This window comes from Mobula hypostoma, chromosome 9 (assembly GCF_963921235.1).
Source record: "Mobula hypostoma chromosome 9, sMobHyp1.1, whole genome shotgun sequence".
NCBI classification, from domain to species: Eukaryota; Metazoa; Chordata; class Chondrichthyes; order Myliobatiformes; family Myliobatidae; genus Mobula; species Mobula hypostoma.
Window position 1 is genome coordinate 7,871,030 of NC_086105.1, and position 24,556 is coordinate 7,895,585.

Consider the following 24,556-nt stretch of genomic DNA (forward strand, 5'->3'; position numbering starts at 1 on the left):
TTGGAAGTTTTCATGTTTTATTGTTTTACAAACAATGAACACAATGAACCACAGTGGATTAAATGAGGCTTTTTTGACGCTGAGGAACAGAAAAAGACTCTTTTGTGTCAAAGTGAAAACAGATCTCTACAAAGTGAACTAAATTAATTACAGATATAAAACACAAAGTAATTGATTGCATAGATATTCACCCCCTTTAGGTTAGTAGTTAGTAGATGCACTTTTTGCAGCAATTACAGCATTGAGTCTGTGTGGAGAAATCTCTTATCAGTTTTGCACATCTGGACACTGCAATTTTTCCCCATTCTTTACAAAACTGCACAAACTCTGTCAGATTGCATAGGGATCATGAGTGAACAGCCCTTTTCAGGTCCAGCCATAAATTCTTAATTGGATTGGGGTCTGGACTCTGACTTGGCCGCTAACTTAGTTGTTCTTAAGCCATTCCTTTGTAGCTTTGGCTTTATACTTGGGGTCATTGTCTTTGTGGACAACAATTCTTCTCCCAAGTTGCAGTTCTCTTAAAGACTGCATCAGCTTTTCCTCCTGGATTTTCCTGTATTTTGCTGCATTTATTTTACCGTCCACCTTCACAGGCCTTCCAGGGCTTGCTGCAGTGAAGCATCTGCAGAGCATGATGCAGCCACCACCAGCTCCAGTGTGGGGGTGGTGTGCTTTTGATGATATGTGGTGTTCAGCTTATGCCAAATAGAGCATTTAGTGTGATGGCCAAAAAGCTCCATTTTGGTTTCATCAGGCCATAGAACCTTCTTCCAGTTGACTTCAGAGTCTCCCACATGCCTTCGGGCAAACTCCAGCCAAGCTTTCTCAGTCACTGTAGCTTGTAACTCCTCCAGATTTGTCATGGGTCTCTTGGTGGCATTCCTCACTAGTCCCCTTCTAGCACGGTTACTCAGTTTTTGAGCACAGCCTGCTCTGGACAGATTTACACCTGTGCCATATTCTTTCCATTTCTTCATGATTGACTTAACTACCCCAAGGGATATTCAGTGAATTGGAAATTTTGTTGATCTATCTCTTGATTTGTGCTTTTCAATAACCTTTTCACTGAGTTGCTTGGAGTGTTTTGTCTTCACAGTGTAGTGTTTTCCAGGATACTGACTCGCCAGAAGTTGGACCTTCCAGATACAGGTGTATTTTTACTGCAATGAATTGAAATACCTTGACTGCACACAGTCTCCATTTAACTAATTTTGCAACTTCTAAAATCAATTGGCTGCACCAGTGATGATTTGGTGTGTCATCTTAAAGCGGTGGGGGGGGGGGGGTGAATAAATACTTATGCAATCAATGATTTTGTGTTTTATATTTGTAATTAATTTAGATCACTTTGTAGAGATCTGTTTTAACTTTGACTCGAAAGAGTCTTTTTCTATCGATCAGTGTCAAAAAAGGCCAAATTAAATCCACTGTGATTCAATGTTGTAAAACAATAAAACATGAAAACTTCAAGGGGGATGAATACTTTTTATTGGCACTATACATTCTTTATTGAATCAGTTGTTGTCCCTTAATACAAATATAGTTGCGTACCATTCCATCCACTTATGATTACAGTGAAATACAATTCTGCTGCTCCCATGGCACCTCAATGAAGAGCTGCCAAAAATGTATTGAAGATGTCCCATTTGGCATGGTGCTAGAACTAAGCAACACAAAGGTACATGTCCTTAGCTAGACACGAGGAATTCATCTCTACAAGTTCCATCCTGCTGTTGTCTGCTACTAATGCTATTGAGTATGCAAGCATCTGCAACAAATTGGTGACGAAGAGCCCAATTTTAATTCTTTGGTGACATAGTGTTTGTATAGTTAATGTAATTTAGATTTTTTAAAAATTTAGAGTTTTATATTAATGCTAAATAGAGCTGTAGGTATTTTTATTTTTTTATTTTATTGATATACACCATGGAATAGACCTTTCCGGTCCTTTGAGCCATACCATCCAGCAATCCCCCAATTTATTCATAGCCTAATCACGGGACAATTTGGAATGACCAATTAACCTGTCAACCAGTACATCTTTGGACTGTGTGAGGAAACCAGAGGACCCAGAAGAAACCCATGCAGTCACAGGGAGAACATACAAACTCCTTACGGGTAATGGCGGGAATTGAACCAGTGTCGCCTGTACTGTAAAGCTTTGTGCTAACTACTATGATACCGTGCCACCCAGCACATGTCAGTCTTGTGCCTTCATATGTTGCATGGTGCAATCAGGATATCTGATGTATTTCATGAAATAATTCCAGCCATTTAGTAATTAAACCCATTAGTCCTGAAGTGTTATTTTGATTGGAATTAACTTAAAACATCTCTGTTCACCAGTTTGGGAGCTAGGATTGTGTGTTACCAAAGTGAGGACTTAGACTTCTGATAGTGTCTTTCTTTGTTTTGTGAAGTCAGCTGAACCTGGGATTGTTTCATCAGTTCATTTAAATAGAAACTATTTTTAATAATATTGCGAAAAGCATTATTGACCAATTGGGACAAGCAGATATGCCTTGGGGAAATGGTGGTATACTTAAAGGATTCAGCAGATGCTGGAAATCCAGAGTGAAATGCTGGAGGATCTCAGCAGGTCAGGCATTATCTATAGCAGTAATCATCAGTCAAAGTGAGATGCTGGGAAGTGATAGGTGGATAAAATGTCATTCCACTCTTTAAGAAGAGAGAGAGGCAGAAGAAAGGAAATTATAGGCCAATTAGCCTGACCTCAGTGGTTGGGAAGCTGTTGGAGCTGGTTGTTAAGGATGTGGTTTCAGTCTATTTGGAGGCACATGATAAAATAGGGCAAAGTCAACATGGCTTCCTTAAGGGGAAACCTTGCCTGATAAATCTCTTCGAATTCTTTGACGAAATAACAAGCAAGGTTGACAAAGAAGAATCAAATGTTGTGTACTTGGATTTTCAAAAGGCCTTTGACAGAGTGCCACACATGAGGCAGCTTAATATGTTAAGAACCCATGGTATTACAGGAAAGTAAATAGCATGCATAGAGCATTAGCTGATTGGTAGGAGGCAGAAAGTGGGAATAAAGGGAGACTTTTCTGATTAGCTGCCAGTGACGAGTGGTGTTCTGCAAGGGTTGGTCGGTGTTGGGACCACTTCTTTGTATATATTATATGTCACTGATTTGGGTGATGGAATTAATGAACTTGTGATGAAGTTTGCACACAGTATGAAAAAAGGCTGAGGGGTAGGTAGTGTTGAACATAGAACATAGAATACTACTGCACAATACAGGCCCTTCAGCCCACAATGTTGTGCCGACCCTCAAACCCTGCCTCCCATATAAGCCCCCATCTTAAATTCCTCCATATACCTGTCTAGTAGTCTCTTAAACTTCACTAGTGTATCTGCCTCCACCACTGACTCAGGCAGTGCATTCCATGCACCAACCACTCTTTGAGTAAAAAACCTTCCTCTAATATCCCCCTTGAACTTCCCACCCCTGACCTTAAAGCCATGTCCTCTTGTATTGAGCAGTGGTGCCCTGGGGAAGAGGCACTGGCTATCCACTCTATATATTCCTTTTATTATCTTGTACACCTCTGTCATGTCTCCTCTCATCCTCCTTCTCTCCAAAGAGTAAAGCTCTAGCTCCCTTAATCTCTGATCATACTGCATACTCTCTAAACCGGGCAGCATCCTGGTAAATCTCCTCTGTACCCTTTCCAATGTTTCCACATCCTTCCTATAGTGAGGCAACCAGAACTGGACACAGTACTCCAAGTGTGGCCTAACCAGAGTTTTATAGAGCTGCATTATTACATCGCGACTCTTAAACTCTGTCCCTCGACTTATGAAGGCTAACACCCCATAAGCTTTCTTAACTACCTTATCCACCTGTGAGGCAACTTTCAGGGATCTGTGGACATGTACCCCCAGATCCCTCTGCTCCTCCACACTACCAAGTATTCTGCCATGAGGAAGCAAGGAGGCTGCAGAAGGACTTTGAACGTGGTGAATCTGTGGAATTTCTTGCCACAGGTGGCTATGGAGGCCAGGTCGTTGGGTGTATTTAAGGCGGAGGTTGATAAATTTTTGATTAGTCAGGTGTGAGAGGTCATGGGGCAAGAGAATGGAGTTGAGAAGGAAATGGATCCGCTATGACGAAATGGTGAAGCAGACATGATGGCCTGAATGGCCTGATTTCTGCCGTTATCCCTTTTGGTCCTATGGCTGAAGAAGGAGGAAGCTGATGAGAGGAGAAAGTGGACCATAGGAGAAAAGAAAGGATGAGGGGCTCCAGAAAAGCAAAGAGAAGAGAGAAGGAGGAAGGGAGAAATTACTGGAAGTTAAATTAATGTTCATGCAATCAGGTTAGAGGCTCACCCATCTGCCTTCCCCCTCACCTGGTCGCACCTATCACCTTCCAGCTTGTACTCCTCCCATCTTACTTTGGCTTCTTTTATCTTCCTTTGCAGCCTGAAATGGTGACTATTTATTCCTCTCCAAAGATGCTGCCTGACCTGCTAAGTTCCTTTAGCATTTTGTGTGGTGGTATACTTGGCCTTTCTGGAATAAGTTCCTTCTTTTAAAGGTGTGTGTGTGTTACAATAGTAAGAGAATAAGAAGGAGGTACATGAGTACTTGGGACATGCAATACAATACCACTAAAGCCTATTATCATCACCATAATGGAATGCCCTGAATGAGCTTCTTAAGCTGTTTTCATAGCAGTGATAGGAAACTGAGAGTTTCATAGGTATATTAAATATGCAGTATTTTTATTTGATAGTTGCAGTTGGGGGAGAAAAAAACCATTTCCTGAATGTTATTGGATGATTTTTCTAGGAGTAGTGCACACGTTATAAATACTATGTTTATATGTGCAGAACTTGTATTAATTGGTTAACTTTATTTGCAGTAGCTCCAGAATAAATAGTAAGATGTGACTTAACCAAAGATTTTACATTTTTAAAAAATTTAGTAATACCTTGAGCAAGTTGCTAAGCTCTTCATATTACTTTAGTTTGTTCTTATACAATAGTGAATTTGCTATCAAATATTCTTTGAATACAATGTGTTAAGTCCATTGGAACTACTGTAAATTAATACATTGTAAACATTTTACTTGCGTCATACCCACGTCTGGAAATGAAAAATGCTTGTGACCTCACAACCTAGCCTAGATTTATCCTGTTGTAGAAGCCATCCTCTTTTCATCTTCGGCTTTTTTACAGACAGTGTGATGTTTGCTTCCGAATTTGCTGGTATTTAATTGAATTCATCCTTCCCTCTACCAGTAAATGTTCCCCGTGCCACTGGCTGCAACACAAGCCCAAAGCACGATCGATCCACCCCCGTGCTTAACAGTTGGAGAGGGGTTCTTTTCATGAAATTCTGCACCCTTTTTTCTCCAGACATACCTTTGCTCATTGCGGTCAAAAAGTTCTATTCAAAAGATTCAAAACAACATCTAAACAAGCCTGATGCATTTTGGAAACAAGTCCTGTGGACTGATGAAGTTAAAATAGAACTTTTTGGCCGCAATGAGCAAAGGTATGTTTGGAGAAAAAAGGGTGCAAAATTTCATGAAATAGGAGCAGGAGTAGCCATATTGCAAGTCGAGCCTGCCCTGCCATTCAATAAGATCATGGCTGATCCGGACATGGATTCGTCTCCACCTACCTGCCTTTTCCCCCAAAACCCTTAATTCCCCTACCTATCCAACCTTGTCTTAAATATATTTACTCAGGTAGCCAACACTGCTTCATTGAGCAGAGAATTCTACAGATTCACCACTCTCTGGGAAAAGCTGTTCCTCCTCATCTCTGTCCTAAATCTACTCCCCCAATTCTTGAGGCTATGTCCTCTAGTTTTAGTCTCACCTACCAGTGGAAACAACTTCCCTGCCTCTATCTTATCTATCCTTTTCATAATTTTATATGTTTCTATAAAATCTCAGAATAAGAATCAGGTTTATTATCACTGGTATGTGATGTGAAATTTGTTAACTTAGCAGCAGCAGTTCAATGCAATACATAATCTAGCAGAGAGAGAGAAAAAATAAACAAGTAAATCAATTGTGTATATTGAATAGATTTTTAAAAATGTGCAAAATCAGAAATACTGTATATTTAAAAAAGAGTGAGGTAGCGTCCAAAGATTCAATGTCTATTTAGGAATCGGGTGGCAGAGGGGAAGAAGCTGTTCCTGAATCGCTGAGTGTGTTCCTTCAGGCTTCTGTACCTCCTATCTGATGGTAACAGTGAGAAAAGGGCATGCCCTGGGTGCTGGAGGTCCTTAATAATGGATGCTGCCTTTCTGAGACACCACTCCCTAAAGATGTCCTGGGTACTTTGTAGGCAGTGGCCCAAGATGGAGCTGACTAGATTTACAATCTTCTGCAGCTTCTTTCGGTCCTGTACTGTAGCCCCTCCATACCAGACAGTGATGTAGGGTGTCAGAATGCTCTTCACGGTACAACTATAGAAGTTTTTGAGTGTATTTGTTGACACGCCAAATCTCTTCAAGCTCCTAATAAAGTATAGCCGTGTCTTGCCGCCTTTATTATAGAAGAAGAAGAAGAAGAAGAAAGCCCTTAACTCCGAGTGGACTCATCGGGATGCCGTTATGATGGCGTTTTTTTTTTAGCCGGCTTTCTTATTTTTATGAGGCCAAGTTGCTAGCTCAACGCTCAACCCAGCACGGGTGGAAAGCATTGTGTTGTCCAGGTGGTCTAAAGCCATGTGGAGAGCCATTGAGATTGCATCTGCCGTTGACCTATTGTGGCAACAGGCAAATTGCAATGGGTCCAGGTCCTTGCTGAGGCAGGAATTCAGTCTAGTCATGATCAACCTCTCAAAGCATTTCATCACTGTTGATGTGAGTGCTACCGGGCGGTACTCATTAAGGCAGCCCACATTATTCACACTGGTATAATTGTTGCATTTTTGGAGCAAGTGGGAACTTCTGCCCATAACAGTGAGAGGTTGAAAATGTCCTTGAATATTCTCACTAGTTGGTTGGCACAGGTTTTCAGAGCCTTACCAGATACTCCATTGGGACCTTCCATCTTGCGAGGGTTCACTCTCTTTAAAGACATTGTTCTCTGATACAGAGATCACAGGGTCATCAGGTGCAGCAGGGATCTTCACAGCTGTAGTTGTGCTCTCCCTTTCAAAGTGTGCATAGAAGTCATTGAGTTCATCTGCTAGTGAAGCATCGCTGCCATTCATGCTATTGGGTTTTGCTTTGTAGGAAGTAATGTCTTGCAGAGCCTGCTAGGGTTGCTGTACATCCAATGTCACCTCCAATCTCATTCAAAATTGTCTCTTCGCCCTTGAAATAGCCTTCCGCAAATCATACTTGGTTTTCTGGTGCAGGCCTGGGTTGCCAGACTTGAATACCACAGATCTAGCCTTCAGCAGACCACATAGCTCCTGGTTCATCCACAACTTTTGGTTTAGGAATTACAGTAAGTCTTTGTGGGCACACACTCATCCACACAGGTTTTAATGAAGTCAGTAACAACTGCAGCATACCCATCCAGGTCCGAAGATGAATCCCTGAATACAGTCCAGTCCACTGATTCAAAGCAGTCCTATAAGTGTTCCTGTGCTTCCCTTGTCCATAACTTCTTGATCCTCACTGCTGGTACTGCAGTCTTCAGTCTATACTCAGGGAGTAGAAGTACAGCCAGGTGATCAGACTTCCTGAAGTGAGGGCATTGAATAGCATGGTAAGTATTCTTGATGGTGTTGTAGCAATAGTCCAGTGTGTTGTTTCCTCTGGTATTGCAAGTGATCTGTTGATGGTAGTTGCTTAGTGATTTTTTTCAGACTGGCCTGGTTAAAATCCCCCAAAACGATGGTGAAGGTGTTAGGGTGCGCTGTTACGTGCATGCTGATCCCATTACTCAGATCATCTAAAGCCAACTTGACATTGGCCTGAGGTGGAATGTTTACTTGCTACCAAAATGATCAGTGAGATCTTCCGTGGTAGGTAAAACGGACGGCACTTTACTGTTAGATTCCAGGTCTAGTGAGCAGAATTGGGACAGCACTGATATATTTGTGCACCAAGAAGAGTTGATCATGAGGCATACTCCATCACCTCTGCTTTTGAGAGACTTTATAGATCTATTCTGACCTTGTATAGTAAACCCGTCAATCTGGATCGCTGCATCTGTTACGGAAGGAGTTAACCAGGATTCCGTTTAACAAAGGACACAGGTGGTCCTAATGTCCCTCTGATTTGGCACACTGGCTCTGAGATCATCAATTTTATTTACCAGAGACTGCACGTTCGCCAGCAAGATGGTCAGTATAGGGAGTTTAAAACCCTGTTTCTTTAAACGCACTTGTAACCCTGATCTACACCCGCACTTCCTCCGAGGTGTTCTCCGTGGGCACTTCTGACCACAATCGGTGTTGTTTCTGTCAGATTTAAGCAGCGATAGCTCATTTAAACACATTAAGACATCTTTGTTGACTGTACTGATCTTGGAAGCAGTTGTGCATTTTAGCTGTATCAGGCTGAAACGAGAATATTTAATCGTATCCATTGAGAGTACTGCTGCTACTTGAGTCGCGCTTAGGTGCTCCGGAAGTAGGATAAGCTGTTTCTTCTCATTCTTCTGAATTCCAGTGCATACAGTCCCAGGCGACTCAATCTCTCCTCATAGTCTAACCCTCTCATCTCTGGAACCTCCTCTGCACTGCCTCCAAAGACAGTGTATCCTTCCTCAAGTAAGGAGACCAGAACTGTACACAGTATTCCAGGTGCAGCCTCACCAGTACCCTATACAATTGCAGCATAACGACCCTGCTCTTAAATTCATCCCTCTAAACCTCTTTCTAATTATCCTTCCTGATAGGTGAATCTCACATTCTTGATATCTTCTCTGCACCTACCTCATGTTTCTCTATCTTCTTTTTATTATTAGGTGCAAGCATTTGTAGTGGCTGAAGTGTGGTCTACTGAAGGTTCTTCATAAGTTTAGAACAGCTTCCTTACTTTTCAGTTGCCTTCCTCATGGTGGAAAACAATCCTATGGCTAAGTTTGGTTTAAGTGTGATTTGCTTTCTTAATGGTGTTGTGAGCCATTACTTTTAGTGTTTGGAATATTTAGCTTCTCTTTTTCACTTAGCCCCACTCAGTTCCAAATATTAAGTTACATGAACTTGCATTAGTCTGCATTGAATCTCTTCTGTTTACTTTAAATTCTGTAGTTTTTAAAATATTTTCTTCCTTGTAATCTTTTTCAGTGTTGAAAATCTAGATAAATGGTACCTATTACATTAAAATTGCCTATTTTGTATTATGTCTTAAAAGTATTTGATAACATTGATAGAGCTGACCATTCCTTTTTGAAATCTCTGTTACTGATTCTTAATTGTACATTATGCTTAATTGTACATTATTTTTCCAGCCATGGAGAAATGATGTTAAACTGACTGGTCTTTAATCTTAAAGATTCAAGATACAAAGTACATTTATTATCAAAGTATGTATGCAGCATACAGCCCTGAGATTCATCTTTCCCACGGATAGCCACAAAACAAAAGAACCATGGAGCCAACCCATTCAAAGAAAAACATCTAACATCTCCCCCCTGCCGCCCTCACACAAAAATTGTGCTAATGGCAAGCAAAAACACAGAATATAAAACACACATCAAAAGGCATATTTCAGTTGAGCTCAATGTTCATTATCTGCTGTCTTCCCTAATTCAAAATCGCCCAAAAGTAGCAACAGGATAAGGAGTGACCAGACCTACTGCTCATCATAAACCTGAATTAAGAGTCCAAATCTACTAACCGTGGTGACTAAACCTTGCTCTGGCACCATTCTCCGAAAGCATCGAGGGAGAGGGAAATCATCACACGCAGCCACCCACCGAAATATATCCATCTCCCTTCTTAAATACAGCCAGTACATCAATTTTCTGCTTGCCCTTCAGATTAGATCATTTTCTAATGAATTAATGGTTCTGTTGTAATAATTATGCTATCTCTTCTGGATTAGTTTAATGTATGTGGATATATCAAACTCATCTGGACTAGGGATTTAATTTTCTTTTGGGTTTAACTCCACTGAACTCTCGTTATATGCGTGTGATAGGTATATGTACTTCCCACGGGTCCCACAGGTAACCAAAAAAATAAGTTCCATATAAGTAGGCTATATAATGTCTATTGTAGAATGTTAATACTTTGAGAACATGTAAAAAAATTAAATATCTAAAATCAGATAACAGCTAATGAAGTACTTACATTAAAACATACCTTGTGACTTCAAAACATGTGCTGTATAAACATAACAGAACCCAGCAGGGAGCCACTTGACACAAGTGATCTAGAAAATGATATCCTAATTTATGCAGGGAATGATTGGTTCCTAAATGTAGTCAGTGGATTCCAGTTAATTGGGGCACATTGGGGCCAGCATATGTTGGCCCAATTAAGTGGCTGCCCCAATTGGCTAGTTCTGTGGAAATAGTTAAAAAGGTACAAAAAGACAAACTACTGTTAATTGAGTAATAAATTATTCAAATGAAATACAGATCAAATTAGAACACTATCAATAGTATTACGATATTATACAGCTGTGATTAGTTCCTAATAGTTTTCAAGAGGAATTCTTCCAGTACGCAGTGAAGTAAATCACCGCAGATATCTAATGCACATAATGGACTGCTTTCCGAAAATGCTTTTGATGATTGTATCCTCTAAATCTTCATTTTCATTGTAACAGTCAAGATGATTGTTGATACCTTCAAATTTTTAGTAGATCCTAATTTGTTGAAGGTGCATCATATGCAATTTTGCTGATGACATCATTGTTGTGGACGGATCAAAGTGGGTGATGAATCAGCATACAGGAAGGATATTGAAAATTTGGCTGAGTGGTATAATAATAACAACCTCTTACACAATGTCAGCAAGACTAAGGAACTGATTGTCAACTTCAGGAGAGGGAAATCAGAGATCCATGAGCCAGTACTTACTGGAGGATCAGAGGTGGAGAGGGTCAGTAACTTTAAATTCCTGGACGTCACTATCTCAGAGGACCTGTCCAAGACACTTATAAATGTAATTGCAAATAAAGCATGACTGCGTCACCACTTCCTCAGGATTCTGCAGAGATTAGGCACGTCACCAAAAATCTTGACAAACTTCTATAGGTATGTGGTGGAAAGTGTGCTGACTGGCTGCATTATGGCCTGGTATGGGAACACCAGTGTCTTTGAGTGGAAAATCCTACAAAAGTTACAGTACATCACAGGTAAAACTCTCAATCTACATGAAACATTGCCATAGAAAAGCAGCAACCATCATCAAAGATCCTCACCACCTAGGCCATGTTGTTTTCTTACTGCTGCCATCAGGTAGAAGGTACAAGAGGCTTGGGACTCCATAAAACATTGGAGTAGAATGAGGCCATTCAGCCCACCGAGTCTGCTTCACCATTCCATCATGGCTGATCCTGTATCCCACTCAACCCCATACAACTGCCTGCTGGCTATATCCTTTGATGCCTTGACCAATTAGGAAACTTATCAACTTCCTCCTCCCGCACTCTTCTAAATTCCAGTCAGTATGGGCCCAAAGCCGCCAAAGACTCCTCGTGTGTTAACCCCTACATCCCTGGACTCGCACCATTATGTTCAAGAACAATTGTTGTCCCTCAACCATCTTGAACAAAAGAGGATAACCACATTCATTCTATTTCTGATGTTCCCACCACTGGTGGTCTCACTTTAAGGACTCTTTGTCTTGTTATTTAATAATCATTATTTATTGCTATTTATTTGCATTTGCACAGTTTGTTGTTTACATTTATTCTATAGATTTAGACCATAAGATATAGGAGCAGAAGTGGGCTATTTGGCCCATCAAGTCTGCTCCACCATTCAATCATTGGCTGATCCAATTCTTCCAATCATCCTCACTCCCCTGCTTTCACCCCATACCCTTTGATGCCCTGGCTAATCAAGAACCTATCTATCTCTGCCTTAAATGCACCCAGTGACTTGGCCTCCACAGCGGCTTGTGGCAACAAATTCCACAGATTTACCACCCTTTGACTAAAGTAATTTCTCTGCATCTCTGTTCTAAATGGACGTCCTTCAATCCTGAAGTCGAGCCCTCTTGTCCTGGACTCCCTAGATTTGCTAAGTATGCCCACAGGGAAAAAAATCCCAGGGTTGTATGTGGTGACATGTATGTACTCTGATAATTTACTTTGAACTTCATAACGTTCCTTTTAAAATTGTAAGAAACCAATTCACTTATTTGGATGTAACAATTACTAAGAATTATAAATACCTATTTGAAGAAAAATTTCTTACTTTATTAAATTATATAAAAAGAACACTATCAAATTGGTTGAATTGATTCTATTAAAATGAATGTGTAACCTAAGTTTATATACCTCTTTCAGGCTTTACCCGTTTTTATTCCTAAATTCTTTACTGACTCTCTGGTCTCTATTTTATCCTCCTAATATGGAAAAATAAACATCCTCGATTGAATAAAGTCCATCTCCAGAAAGTTAAAAAGAATGGAGGTTTAGCTTTACAAAATTTTAGGTTTTATTACTGGACAGCTAATATATGGAATCTCACATTTTGGTTATTCTATATTAATCATGAGGACTGTCTGGGGTGGGTTTCTTTAGAAACTAACTCAGTTAATAAATTTTCTGTTATCTCTCTTTTGGGATCTTCACTTCCTTTATCCTTAAGTAAGATAACTGAAAATGTGGTAGTCAAACATACTTTGAGGATTTGAATACAACTTAGAAAACACTTTGGTTTATTGAGATTCACACTTTCTAGTCCCATTTTTAAAAAAATTTTTTTTAAGCCTTCTATGATTAATGTAGTTTTTAAACAATGGGAAGGATTGGGCATTACACGTTTCCGGGATCTGTTTGTTGGAGGAAGTCTTTCTTCGTTCGAAAAGTTGTCAACTAAATATGGTTTACCAAAAACCCATCTTTTTCGGTACTTACAAATTAGAAATTTTCTGCGATCTCAATTATATACATTTCCTAATACTCCTGATAAGAACATATTAGATGAAATTCTTAATATGAAATCATTTTGTAATGGTTCAGTGTCCAATATTTGTGATAAGTTGTTGGGAATGAGAAATGATTCTTTAGACAAAATCAAAAATCTTTGGAAACAAGATTTACAGACCTAAATTGCATTGTCTAGAGTGAGGGCGCTTTTGTTTAAATGGAAGGATGCTGTTCTGCCTAATCATGCTTAGTGGTTACGGGATGTTATGGCATGCCTAAATTTAGAAAAGATTCGTTGTTCAATTTCTGAATCTAAAGATTTTCAATATTTGTGGGGGCCGTTTTTAAATTATTATAATAGTTGGTTAATAGCATATTTTATTATCTGATAAGTTATTTTTCTTTTTTTTTCCCCAAACAGCTTCGACTTTGGTAGTGGGTGTAGATCTCTTTTTTAATAAAATTGTTTATATTCTAATATATGAATTAATCTAATCCGTATGAATATAGAGTAAGGAGTTCATTAATGTGATTCAGTATACTGTATCTGGTATTATATTTTTTCTTTTGTTTTATGATATGTATTCTCTTGGACTCTGTATTCTACTATATAGAAATCAATAAAAAATATTGGAAAAGAAAAAAGAACTTCAGCGAAATTGTTTCATTTTCACTCCCAACCATTTCAGGCATCTCCTAAGCCAAATGCTTGAAACTGCAGATAGCAAAACAGTTCTGAATTGTCTTACTGCTTATTTCTCACTGACTGTCAGTGAGAAAAATCACTACATTTTCAACATAAACACACACAACTGATGCTATTTAAAAACTGTTTGCTCTAAGCAGGGTGTAGCAGCCACTCACAAGTGCGCGTGACTGATCCTAGTTAGAAACTATTCGGCAACAGTCCCCGACCGAATTAAGTGGCATAATGTCCCAAACAAATAAAGGAAATCCCAGCTATTTGCTCGCTTAGTTTTTGTTCTTTAAGATTTGTCCTAAATAAATGGCTGCCCCAATTAAATGCTCCTAATTAACCGGAATTCATTGAATATGTACTTACATATAGATGCTAGAAAAAAAATTCATGAAGGGGCCTTAATCCACAGATTGCAAATGAGTGAATAATGTTGACCGAGTATAGTTACTTTTTCTATCTTAAGTGAATATATTTCATGAATAGTCTCATTATTTGTTATCATTGCCTGTTTCTTCTATTGTCCTTGTAAATGGCAAAGCACAAGAATCATTTAACGTTTCTGCCATTTGACAGTTTGTTACTGTTGTATTGTACAAGTGTAGTTTTATTCGTGTTCCAATTTTTTTGTTTTATTGACATATTTGTAACATTTTACGATTTTGTTTTACATTCTTTGATATTGACTGTTTCATATACTGATTGCTTCACTTTATGCCAATTTGCTGCCTCCAATTTTAGGAGCTTTTATTTTATGAAATAATCCTTTATGCAGTGCCTAAAAACTGCTTCCATTAGTAATTCTGCCCCTTGTTATCTCTTCCCATATTGATTATAGTACTTGTGTTCCTGAGCCAAGGATGAAAGGTTAGGTCATCTTAACAGAGCTAGAGCTTTATCTCTTCCTCTATTTCGTCTATCCTATTTAAATGTCATGCAGCCACACTGCCTTTTCTATTGGCTCAAACCCATCTCTGTAGTTCAACCAGTAATTTGCATCCTTCTAATAAATGGTTTCTATCTTTATTTACAACCTACTAGCTTCCTTTGATTTATATATATTTTTTGATGTGCTAGACTATTAAATTTGCTGTCCTGTCTTCTCATTTCAGATTATTGTTATGCAGCGGCTATCACTTTGAATTTTCTCCGTAATTTATTGTTTTCTTCTTACCTGCGTTTCTTGATGACATCAACAAGGGTTCAACGAGTAAATCATATCTAGAGATGGCTGTCTAATTCACCAGAACATTTTTCCCATCTTGCTTTAATTGGAGCACATTCAGCAAATCAGCTTTCACACCAATATACTGGTGAAAGTTCTTATGAATTGAAAGGCAAAAAAAATGGGCAGCATTTTCTTTTATGATCCCGTGAAGTGAAGATCCTGCTCCTCAAACACTTGACTGTTGAAGCCAGTGGCAATGAGTGCATGGCTTGTGTATCAATATAGATCTTAGTCTTAGTTGAAGAATTGTGTGATAGGTCTTTTAGTTGACTATGACAACAGAATATTAACATTCCTGTACTTTCCTAGCCACGAGGAGAAAACCTGGACTGTGGTACCAGGGAGTTAATACAGCCCTTGGAGCCTAAAGCTGGGGCTACCAAAAAAAATTGCACCATATTCTCTGCCTTTATGGCTTCCTAAAAATATCATGTCTTGTTTTCCTTTCCTTGCTTAAATGATCTCCTCTGCCAAGGTGATGTGATCAGATTGTGATCTTGTTCGTTTATATTGGACAAGGTCAAAGATTAAGATCTTCTCCATTGCAAAATTTGTAAAATTTACATCCTGTCTTTTATTTATTTAGCAATGCAGCGCAGAACAGGCCCTCTGGCCCATAGAGCTGCACCACCCAGCAACCTACCTGTTTATCCCTAGCCTAATCACAGGACAATATACATTGACCAATTAGCCTATTAACCCACGCATCTTTGAACTGTGGGGGAAACCATGTGGTTATGGGGAGAATGTACAAACTCCTTATAGAAGGCGCTGGAATTGAACTCCAAACTACAATGCCCTAACCTATAAATAGTGTTGCATTAACTGCTACGCGATCGTGGCATCTATCCTTGACGACTAACTGATGTAGGGGATATGACTACATTCTCGTTTCAGCTTAACTTGTTGTCTTGCTTTTCCTTGCTGCTCACTACGCTGCTGATCCTTAGGGTGTCACTGAAGGTCCTCCATCTCTGGGGGTGTTCAAGGCTTCCTTAATCATGTCAGTAGCTTCCCCTTGGTTTTCACTACTGCCAGTCATGCAAGTCCCAGGTGGAGACTCAGGAATACAGTCACACTCAGATGTAGAAGGATTCTGCATTGCTGTTTCTGTAACAATTTTATTTTACCACCCAGAGTCGTTAGCCCTGAGCTGAAACCCCCACCCCCTGAAATCTGGAGGACCGGTGGACCACTTTTAGTCTGTCCTCTACCCTTTGACCTGTTTGGCATGGGTGACCCTACCAAGAGACAAAGCTAAAGCCCTGACTCCAGCCAACATAGCTCTCTGGGTCATTGAGGTACGCAAGCCTCCAAATCCAACGATAAAGGTTGTGGTCCTCTTGGAGGCTGTCTTGCTGATGCATCAATATTAGCACAACATATGTTGCCTGGACTGCAATTTACTAATTTTGAGCTGAAATTCTTAGGGGTTCAGAATCCCATCGTTGAAGAGTGGGATCTCTGGTCTCCGTCAACTCTGAAATATTGTTGTCACAGTGAACCATCTGCTTAGTGTACTTTGTTTTAATCAATTAGCATATCAAAGTATTCATTATCTATTGAAATATTTACTAAAATGTCCCCTAATCGTATGTTTAACACAAATTTATAGAACAAGAAAAGCACTTTTCTCTACCAATTGCTTACCTACTGTCTTGTGATATTATTTCTTGTGGCAGTCTTGAACTGCTTTTTTAATTTCTGATGTACACCTTTGCATTCATTGTTCTCACTCGCTCTCTCTATCTCGCCCTCTCTATTGCCTGCGTCCTCTCTCTCCGTCCTCTCTCTCCGTCCCTCTCTGTCTGTTGTGTCACACTTCTTTAATCCCCACACTGCTGTCAGCACTCAGTGTGAGACAAGTAAGAGAATTTCTGACAGAGCTTCATTTATCATGGAGATTAGTTGAGTGTATTTCTATAATTTCATGGTTGTTCGCTTATCTGTCAAAAAGGAAATGAAATGTCTGTCAGTAAGATTCTGACATAATTTGATATGCACAGAGATAATTGTCTATTTCTTTGCTAGCCATTTCACTTGCCTCAATTCAGAATTGAGTTTATGATTGCTGACGATCGTGAAATTTGTTGATATTGACATCAATAGATCATGGGTTTGAGTTTTCATTACTTCCTTTTAATGAAAATATAATTTCTTACTGCTAACGAAGCTTTCATTGGGTACATTTATGGTAAAGCATTGAAATTAATTTTTGATCCTGTTTACCTCTGTAAGAAAAAGTAATGAAATCCACAAGTTTTAGCTTCTATCAATATTCTCTTCTTGGGGTTTCATTTTCCTCTTTTTTTTAAACTTTCTACTTGAAAGGAACCTAAGAATAAAGTTATAAATGAACAATTCAAATGCAATTTAGATTATTTTTCATTGTCTAGAGTGAGGGAAATGCAACAGCATTGATGGGCAGCCCCTCAATCCAAATACTGTGTACAGTAAAAGGACATCTTGGAAAAGAAAACTGGAAATTTTTGTTGGTATCATTGACTAGTGAAAAGCTGGTACATAGATCAAAAAGTCCCTAGTACCTTGACAAAAAAATTGAGATTGATGAACAAGATTTAACGTTTTGATGACATTCCCTAAATAACAGTAAATTGTTTATAAAACGATTGAGAATTTGAACATTGTGCATTTTTTCCCTAGATGCTGGCATCTCCATCACCATCAACATCAGGGCAGCTATCTCAGTTTGGTGCAAGTTTATATGGGCAAAGTAAGTCTGTTCATTTGTTAAAATTGTTGTGTTTTTGTGAAAATTCTTCCAATAAATGTGTGAACACTTAATTAGCAGAGTTTCTCTGTAATTCTGTCTTCTAAGCTTCAACCATAAAAATAGTTCTTCTGTAATAGAAAAGAAGCAACTCAATAGTTTTGTAGATGTTGAAACCTAAGCATGGTTTTCACAAATTGTTTCATTAGCAGAACATTAAAAAAAATTAGAAACTAAGCCTTTATCGAAAGTGTATAAGTAACTGTTGCATATTAAATCAAAAGAATTGTATCGTTTTCAGCCTTGGTTTGAAAGAAAAAATGCATTTATTGATTTAATTGAAAATCTTGCTTATCCTTCCATTCTGTTTACTGCAGAAATGATGGCTCGCATCAAATGACATTCATCGTGAGCAACAGTACTTTGTGTAAGACAATTTACTTTTAGTCACGATTGAATGAGACTGTACTCGTGTTTCCACAGGTGCATTAGGCCTTCCGATGAGGGGAATGGGCAACAATAATCCTCAGTTAAATCGCAGCTTATCACAAGGTACTCAGTTACCAAATCACGTAACGCCAACAACAGGAGTGCCCACAATGTCACTTCATACTCCATCTTCACCAAGCAGGTATATAATAAGAATATTTATTACCTTAATTTGCTTCAGTGCTCAAAATTATTTTTTTCATACCTGTGTTTTGGAATTTCAATACTAAATTGTCTGTGGGAGTGGCGTAATGGGAAATCTACTTTGATAAAGGAAACCAATCTTTTCAATGCTAAATGTGACCAGCTATATAAACTAAGCAAAATTCTGTTTTGTGGCTGCAATCAATGATGTACTTAATTAATAGCATGGCACTTCTGATGTTTTTTGTCCAGAGGCACAGGTAAATGGTTTGTACTGTAAATACCTGGATAAAAACTAGAGCAGGTTTTATAAAAACCTGTACAACCATGTCCAAGTTTCTCTTGTTATTGATCCCTGTGCCTGAACACATTTGAAGATATTTTAGCTGACTTGTAAAGGCTCTGCATCAATGCTAAGGAGGCACACATGCACAATTTTTAAAATTATGGTTAATTTCATTAATTTTTCAAAATTTATTGAGATAGTGCACAGAATAGGCCCTTCCAGTCCTCTAAGCTGCATTGTCCAGTGACACCCAATTTAACCCTAGCCTAATCCTACCAACTCATTAACCTACCAACTAGTACATCTTTGGACTGTGGGAGGAAACAGGAGCACCCGGAGAAACCCACGTGGTCACAGGGGTAATGTACAAACTCCTTACAGAGAGCAGTGGGAATTAAATCCAGGTTGCTGGTACTGTAAAGCGTTGTGCTAGCCACGATTTTACCGGGTGCTTAGCATAAGTGCAAAAATAAGTGCAGTATTATGGTTAGAACCAGAGGTAATATTTTTTCCCCTCTGATTTTTACCAAATATTGAAAATTTAAGTTAATACTTAAAAAATGAAATGTTTGGTGAAATTTTTGAGTGTTTTCCTTGGAATAAAAACAGAAAATGCTGGAAACACTAAGATCAAGAACCACCTGGAGAAGGAGAAGCAGTTAATATTTCAGATGAAGATCTTTTGAAAGAAATTTAGCATTTTAAGTCAAATCTTTGACTTGAAGTAGTAACTTTTTTTCTCTGCCCATTACTGCTATCTTACCAGATGAATGCTTCCAGCTTTTCTCAGTGAATTAATTTCATGATTTCATTTATAACTTGCAAAGGAAAAAAAAATCTGTGTTTTTATTGCCTTTCCCTAAGATGCATATTTTTTATTAATTCTAATTACTTCTGATTTAGAGTTGGAGGAAGATAGATATTTGTGTAACAATATTTCTCATTATCTTTGGAATATATCCTCAAATGGATGGGATAAAGCAACACACACAAAATGCCGGAAGAACACAGCAGGCCAGGTAGCGTCGATGGGAGAAAAAGTACAGTTGACATTTTGGGAGGACTGGAGGAAAAAAAGCTGAGTAGTAGATTTAAAAGGTGGGGGGAGGGGCAAAGCAAAGAGCTGAGAAGTTGATTAGTGAAAGAGACAGAAGGCCATGGAAGAAAGAAAAAGGGGGGACGAGCAGCAGAGGGAGGTGATGGGCAGGCAAGGATATAAGGTGAGAGAGGGAAAAGGAGATAGGAAATGGTGAGGGAGGGGTGGGGAGAGCATTACCGGAAGTTTGAAAAATCAGTGTTCATGCCATTAGGTTGGAGGCTACCCAAATGGAATATAAGGTGTAGTTCCTCCAACTTAAGTGTTGCCTCATCACGACAGTAGAGGAGGCCATGGATGGACATATCAGAATGGGAATGGGAAGTGGAATTAAAATGGGCGGCCACTGGGAGATCCTGCTTGTTCTGGTGGACAGAGCGTAGATGTTCGGTGAAGCGGTCTCCCAATCTATGTCGGGTCTCACTGATATGCAGGAGGCCACCCCAGGAGCACCGAAAACAGTAAATGACCCCAACAGACTCATGGGTGAAGTGTTGCCTCACCTGGAAGGACTGTTTAGGGCCCTGAATGGTAGTGAGGCAGGAAGTTTAGGGGCAGGTGTAGCACTTGTTTCACCTGCAAGGATAAGAGCCAGGAGGGAGATCAGTGAGGAGGGATGAATGGACAAGCGAGTCGCATAGGAGGTGATCCCTGTGGAAAGCAGAAAGTTGCGGGGAAGGAAGGATGTGTTTGGTGATGGGATCCTGTTGGAGGTGGCAGAGGTTTTGGAGAATTATGTGCTGGATGCGGAGGCTGGTGGGATGGTAGGTGAAGACAAGAGGAACCCCATCCCTGGTAGGGTGGTGGGAAGATGGGGTAAGAGCTGCTGTGTGTGAAATGGAAGAGATACGGTTGAGGGCAACGTTGGTGGAGGAAGGAAGGCCTCTTTTTGAAAAAGGAGGGCATCCCCTTCGTTCTAGAATGAAAAGCCTCATCCTGAAAGCAGATGCGGCAGAGGGGAGGGATGGATTTTTTTACAAGTAGCAGGGCAGGACAAGGTGTAGTTCAGCCAGCTGTGAGAATCTGTGGGTTTGTAATAGACATCTGGGGATAGAGACAGTGAGATCGAGAAAGGGAAAGGAGGTGTCGTAAAATGGACCAGGTGAATTTGAGGGTAGGGTGAAAGTTGCAGGCAAATTGGGTGAAGTCGACAAGTTCAGCATGCATGCAGGAAGCAGCACCAGTGCAGTCATTGATGTAGCATAGGAAAAGTGCAGGAAGGTCACCAGTGTAGGCATGGAACATAGACTGTTCCATGTAGCCAACATACAGGCAGGCATAGCTGGGGCCCTTTTGTTTCAAGGACGAGGGAGGAGCCAAAGAAGAAATTATTTAGAGTGAGGACATGCTTCATTAGGCGGAGGAGAGTGGTGTTTGAGGGGAACTGGTTAGGTCTGGTGTCCAGAAAAAACGGAGAGCTTTGAGGCCTTCCTGGTGGGGGATGGAGGTGTATAGGGACTGGATATTCATAGTAAAAATAAGATGATGGGGGCCTGGGAACTTGAAATCCTCGAAAAGATCAAGAGCATGTGAGGATGTAGGTGGTGGTATGAGTTCAATGGAGCAGGAACAAGCTGAAACAATGGGTCTATCTGGACAAGCAGGCTTGTGGATCGTGGGAGCAGGTAGAAATGGGAGGTGCAGGAACTATGAGGTTGGTAGCATTTTGTGTATGATGCTCAGATTTCCAGCATCTGCAGATTTTCTCTTGTTTCAGATGGGATAAAGTTCTCCTGAGACCTATAAAAATAAATAAGACACCACTAATGTAAATCCCAAAAACAGTCGACTCCTGCGTTCCTATATGGCACTAGAATAACAGGTGAACAGAAGGAATTCAAAGATATTTTTATAGCCATCATGATTATATGTAACATCCCCACCAGGCTGTGAAAATCTTCGAGCATTTGTGATGGCACTGAGAGGCTTAGGTCCTTTTGTCAAAAGCAGACGGGTGCTGACTGTAAATGTCAGGGAAATTTATTACCTACTGCAATTCCCACTTGTCTTTTGTGTTAAGAAACTCTGCATTACCAGTCGTGGAGTGCAAATCTACACTCAGTGGCCACTTTATTAGACACCTCTGCACCGAATAAGTCCACATTCAGGAGCAGGGTTCGGTGCAGAGGTGTCTAATCAGTATAGCAATGAAATAAAGGGGATTACAGAGGCATGAGAGAGGAGCTTGCCCAGGCAAGTTGGAGGATGATACTGGTGAGGATGACGTCAGAGCCGAGATGGCTGAGATTTCTAGGAATAGTTTACAAGGCATTGTATAGATACCGTATGTCCCACAGAGGAAGAGGTTTTCAGACGGCAGGGGTAGGGAACCGTGGCTGACAAGGGAAGTTAAGGACTGCATAAAAGCCAAAGAAGGGGCATATAAGGTTGCAAAAGTGAGTGGGAAGTTAGATGATTGGGCAGCTTTTAAAATCCAATAAAAGGCAACTAAAAAAAACTATAAGAAGGGAAAAGATTAAATATGAGGGCAGACTAGCCAATAATATATAGTATACCAAAAGGTTTTTCCAATTATATAAAGAGTAAAAGGGAAGTGGGAATTGATAGTGGACCACTGGAAAATGATGCTGGTGAGGTAGTAATGGGGAACAGATGAGCTTACTGAGTACTTTTCATCTGTCATCACTGTGGAAGACACTATCAGTGTGCCAGAGGTCCATGAGTGTCTTTGCTATTTCAAAGGAAAAAGTGCTAGGCTAACTCAAAGGTCTTAAGGTGGATAAGTCAACTGGGCCAGATTGACTACATCCCTGATTCCTGAGAGATATTGTTGAAGAGTAACGGATACATTAGTCATGATCTTTCAAGAATCACTTGATTCTGGCATGGTCCCGGAGGACTGGAAAATTGCAAATGTCACTCCATTCTTTAAGAAGGGAGAAAGGCAAAATGAAGGAAATTCTTGGCCAGTTGGCCTAACCTTAGTGGTTGGGAAAGTGTTGGAGTCTACTCTTAAGAATGAGGTTTTGAAGTACTTGGAGACTAATGTTAAAATAAGTCAATGTCAGCGTGATTTTCATAAAGGGAAACCTTGCCTGACAAATCTGTTAGAGTTCTTTGAGGAAGTAACAAGCAGGGTGGAGTGGATGACATTTACTTGGATATTCAGAAGGCATTTGGTAAGGTGCCACACATGAGGCTGCTTAACAAGATAAAATCCTGTGGTGTTACAGGAAAGATACTGGCATGGATAGAGGAATGGGTGACAGGAGGCAGTGAGTGGGAATAAAGAGGGCCTTTTCTGGGTGGCTGCTGGTGACGAATGGTGTTTCTCAGGGGTCAATATTGGGTCTGTTACTTCTCACATTGTTTGTCACTGATGTGGATAATGGAATTGATAGCTTTGTGGCAAAGTTTGCGGGTGTTGGGAAATGTATGATAATGCAGTTTGGTAAATGGAACAATGGTGTAGACTATTATCTAAGTGGAGAGAAGGTTCAAACATCAGAGGTGCGGAGGGACTTAGGAGTCCTCATGTAAGTCTCTCAGAAGGTTAATTTACAGGTTGAGTCTGTGGTAAAGAAGGCAAATGCAGTGTTGGCATTTATTTTAAGGGGAATAGAACGTAAAAGCAAGGAGATAATGCTGAGGCTTTATAAAGACACTAATCAGGCCGCACTTGGAGAATTGTCAACAGTTTTGGACTCCGTTATCTCAGAAAGGATGTGTTGTCATTGGAGAGAGTCCAGAGGAAGTTCACGAGAATGATTCCGGGAATGAAGGAGTTAACATACGTTTGCAGCTACATACGTTTGGCAGCTATGGTGGGCTCATTGGAATTTGGGAGAATGCCGGGTGGATCTCATTGAAACCTACCGAATGTTGAAAGGACTAGATTTGATGAATGTGGAGTGGATTTTTCCTATAGTGGGGATATCCAGAACTAGAGGGCACAGCCTCAAAATTGAACAGAGGAGGACATTTTTTAGGTGGAGAGTAGTAAATCTGTGGAATGCTATGCCACAGACTATGGTGGAGGCCAAGTCCGTGCATATATTTAAGGCGGAAGTTGATAGTTTCCTAATCGGTCAAGGTATCAAAGGATAGGGTGAGAAGGCATGTGTATGGGATTGAGTGGGATCCAGGATCAGCCATGATGGAATGGCAGAGCAGACTCAATGGGCTGAATGGCTTAATTCTGCTCCTCAGTCTTATGGTCTAACATGTGCATTTAAAGATGTTTGTCTGCACACTGTTATAATGCAAGGTATTTGAGTTATGGTTGCCTTCCTGTCAGCTTGAACCAACCTTGCCGTTCTCTCCTGACCTCTTTCAAGACGTTTTCAACCACAGAACTTCCACTCGCTGGATTTTTTTGTTTAGCTTTCATTTCTGGTACCATTCCCTAAGTTCTTAAGACTTGTGCATGAAATTCCGAGGAGATGAACTGTTTCTGAGATATTCAAACCACCCCATCTGGCACCAACAATTATTCCGTGGTGAAAGTCACTTGGATCACATTTCCTCCCCATTCTGATGTTTGTCTGAACAACTGAACCTCTTCTTTTGACTTTTAATGGCAATTGGCTGTGCAAATTAACCGTGCATTACCACCACCGGCCAGACTGTGGTGTGGTTTTGAGCCTCTTGACCATGTCCGCATGTTTTTATGCACTGAGTTGCTGTCACATGATTGGCTGATTAGATATTTGAATTAACAAGCAGGTGTACAGGTATACCTAATAAAGTGGCTATTATGTGTAAATTGGACCTCATCAGCCTTATCAGAAAGTAGAGTGCTGCAGCAGAAACATGCCATTCTTGGTTCTGAAGGATTATTAAGGAGTATCTCATAAATCCACTTCCCAAAATAGTGAGTTTTGCTGAGAGGCTAGGGCAATCTTTATTGCAGTAAGTCAAAA

The 24,556-nt window shown here is 40.0% G+C and overlaps 1 protein-coding gene across 6 annotated transcripts in view; it reads left to right on the forward strand.

Moving 5' to 3' along the window:
• cnot2 (CCR4-NOT transcription complex, subunit 2) overlaps positions 1–24,556 on the forward strand; it is a 188,197-nt gene that overhangs the window by 87,033 nt on the left and 76,608 nt on the right. For all 6 annotated transcript variants that reach the window (XR_010019158.1, XM_063057706.1, XM_063057702.1 and 3 more), the window contains exons 3-4: positions 17,592–17,661; positions 18,142–18,289. Coding sequence is in view for 5 of the 6 variants with exons in the window: in XM_063057706.1 (XP_062913776.1) it covers positions 17,592–17,661; positions 18,142–18,289 (218 nt within the window). In the remaining variant the exon portion in view is untranslated. The remainder of the gene's footprint in view (positions 1–17,591; positions 17,662–18,141; positions 18,290–24,556) is intronic.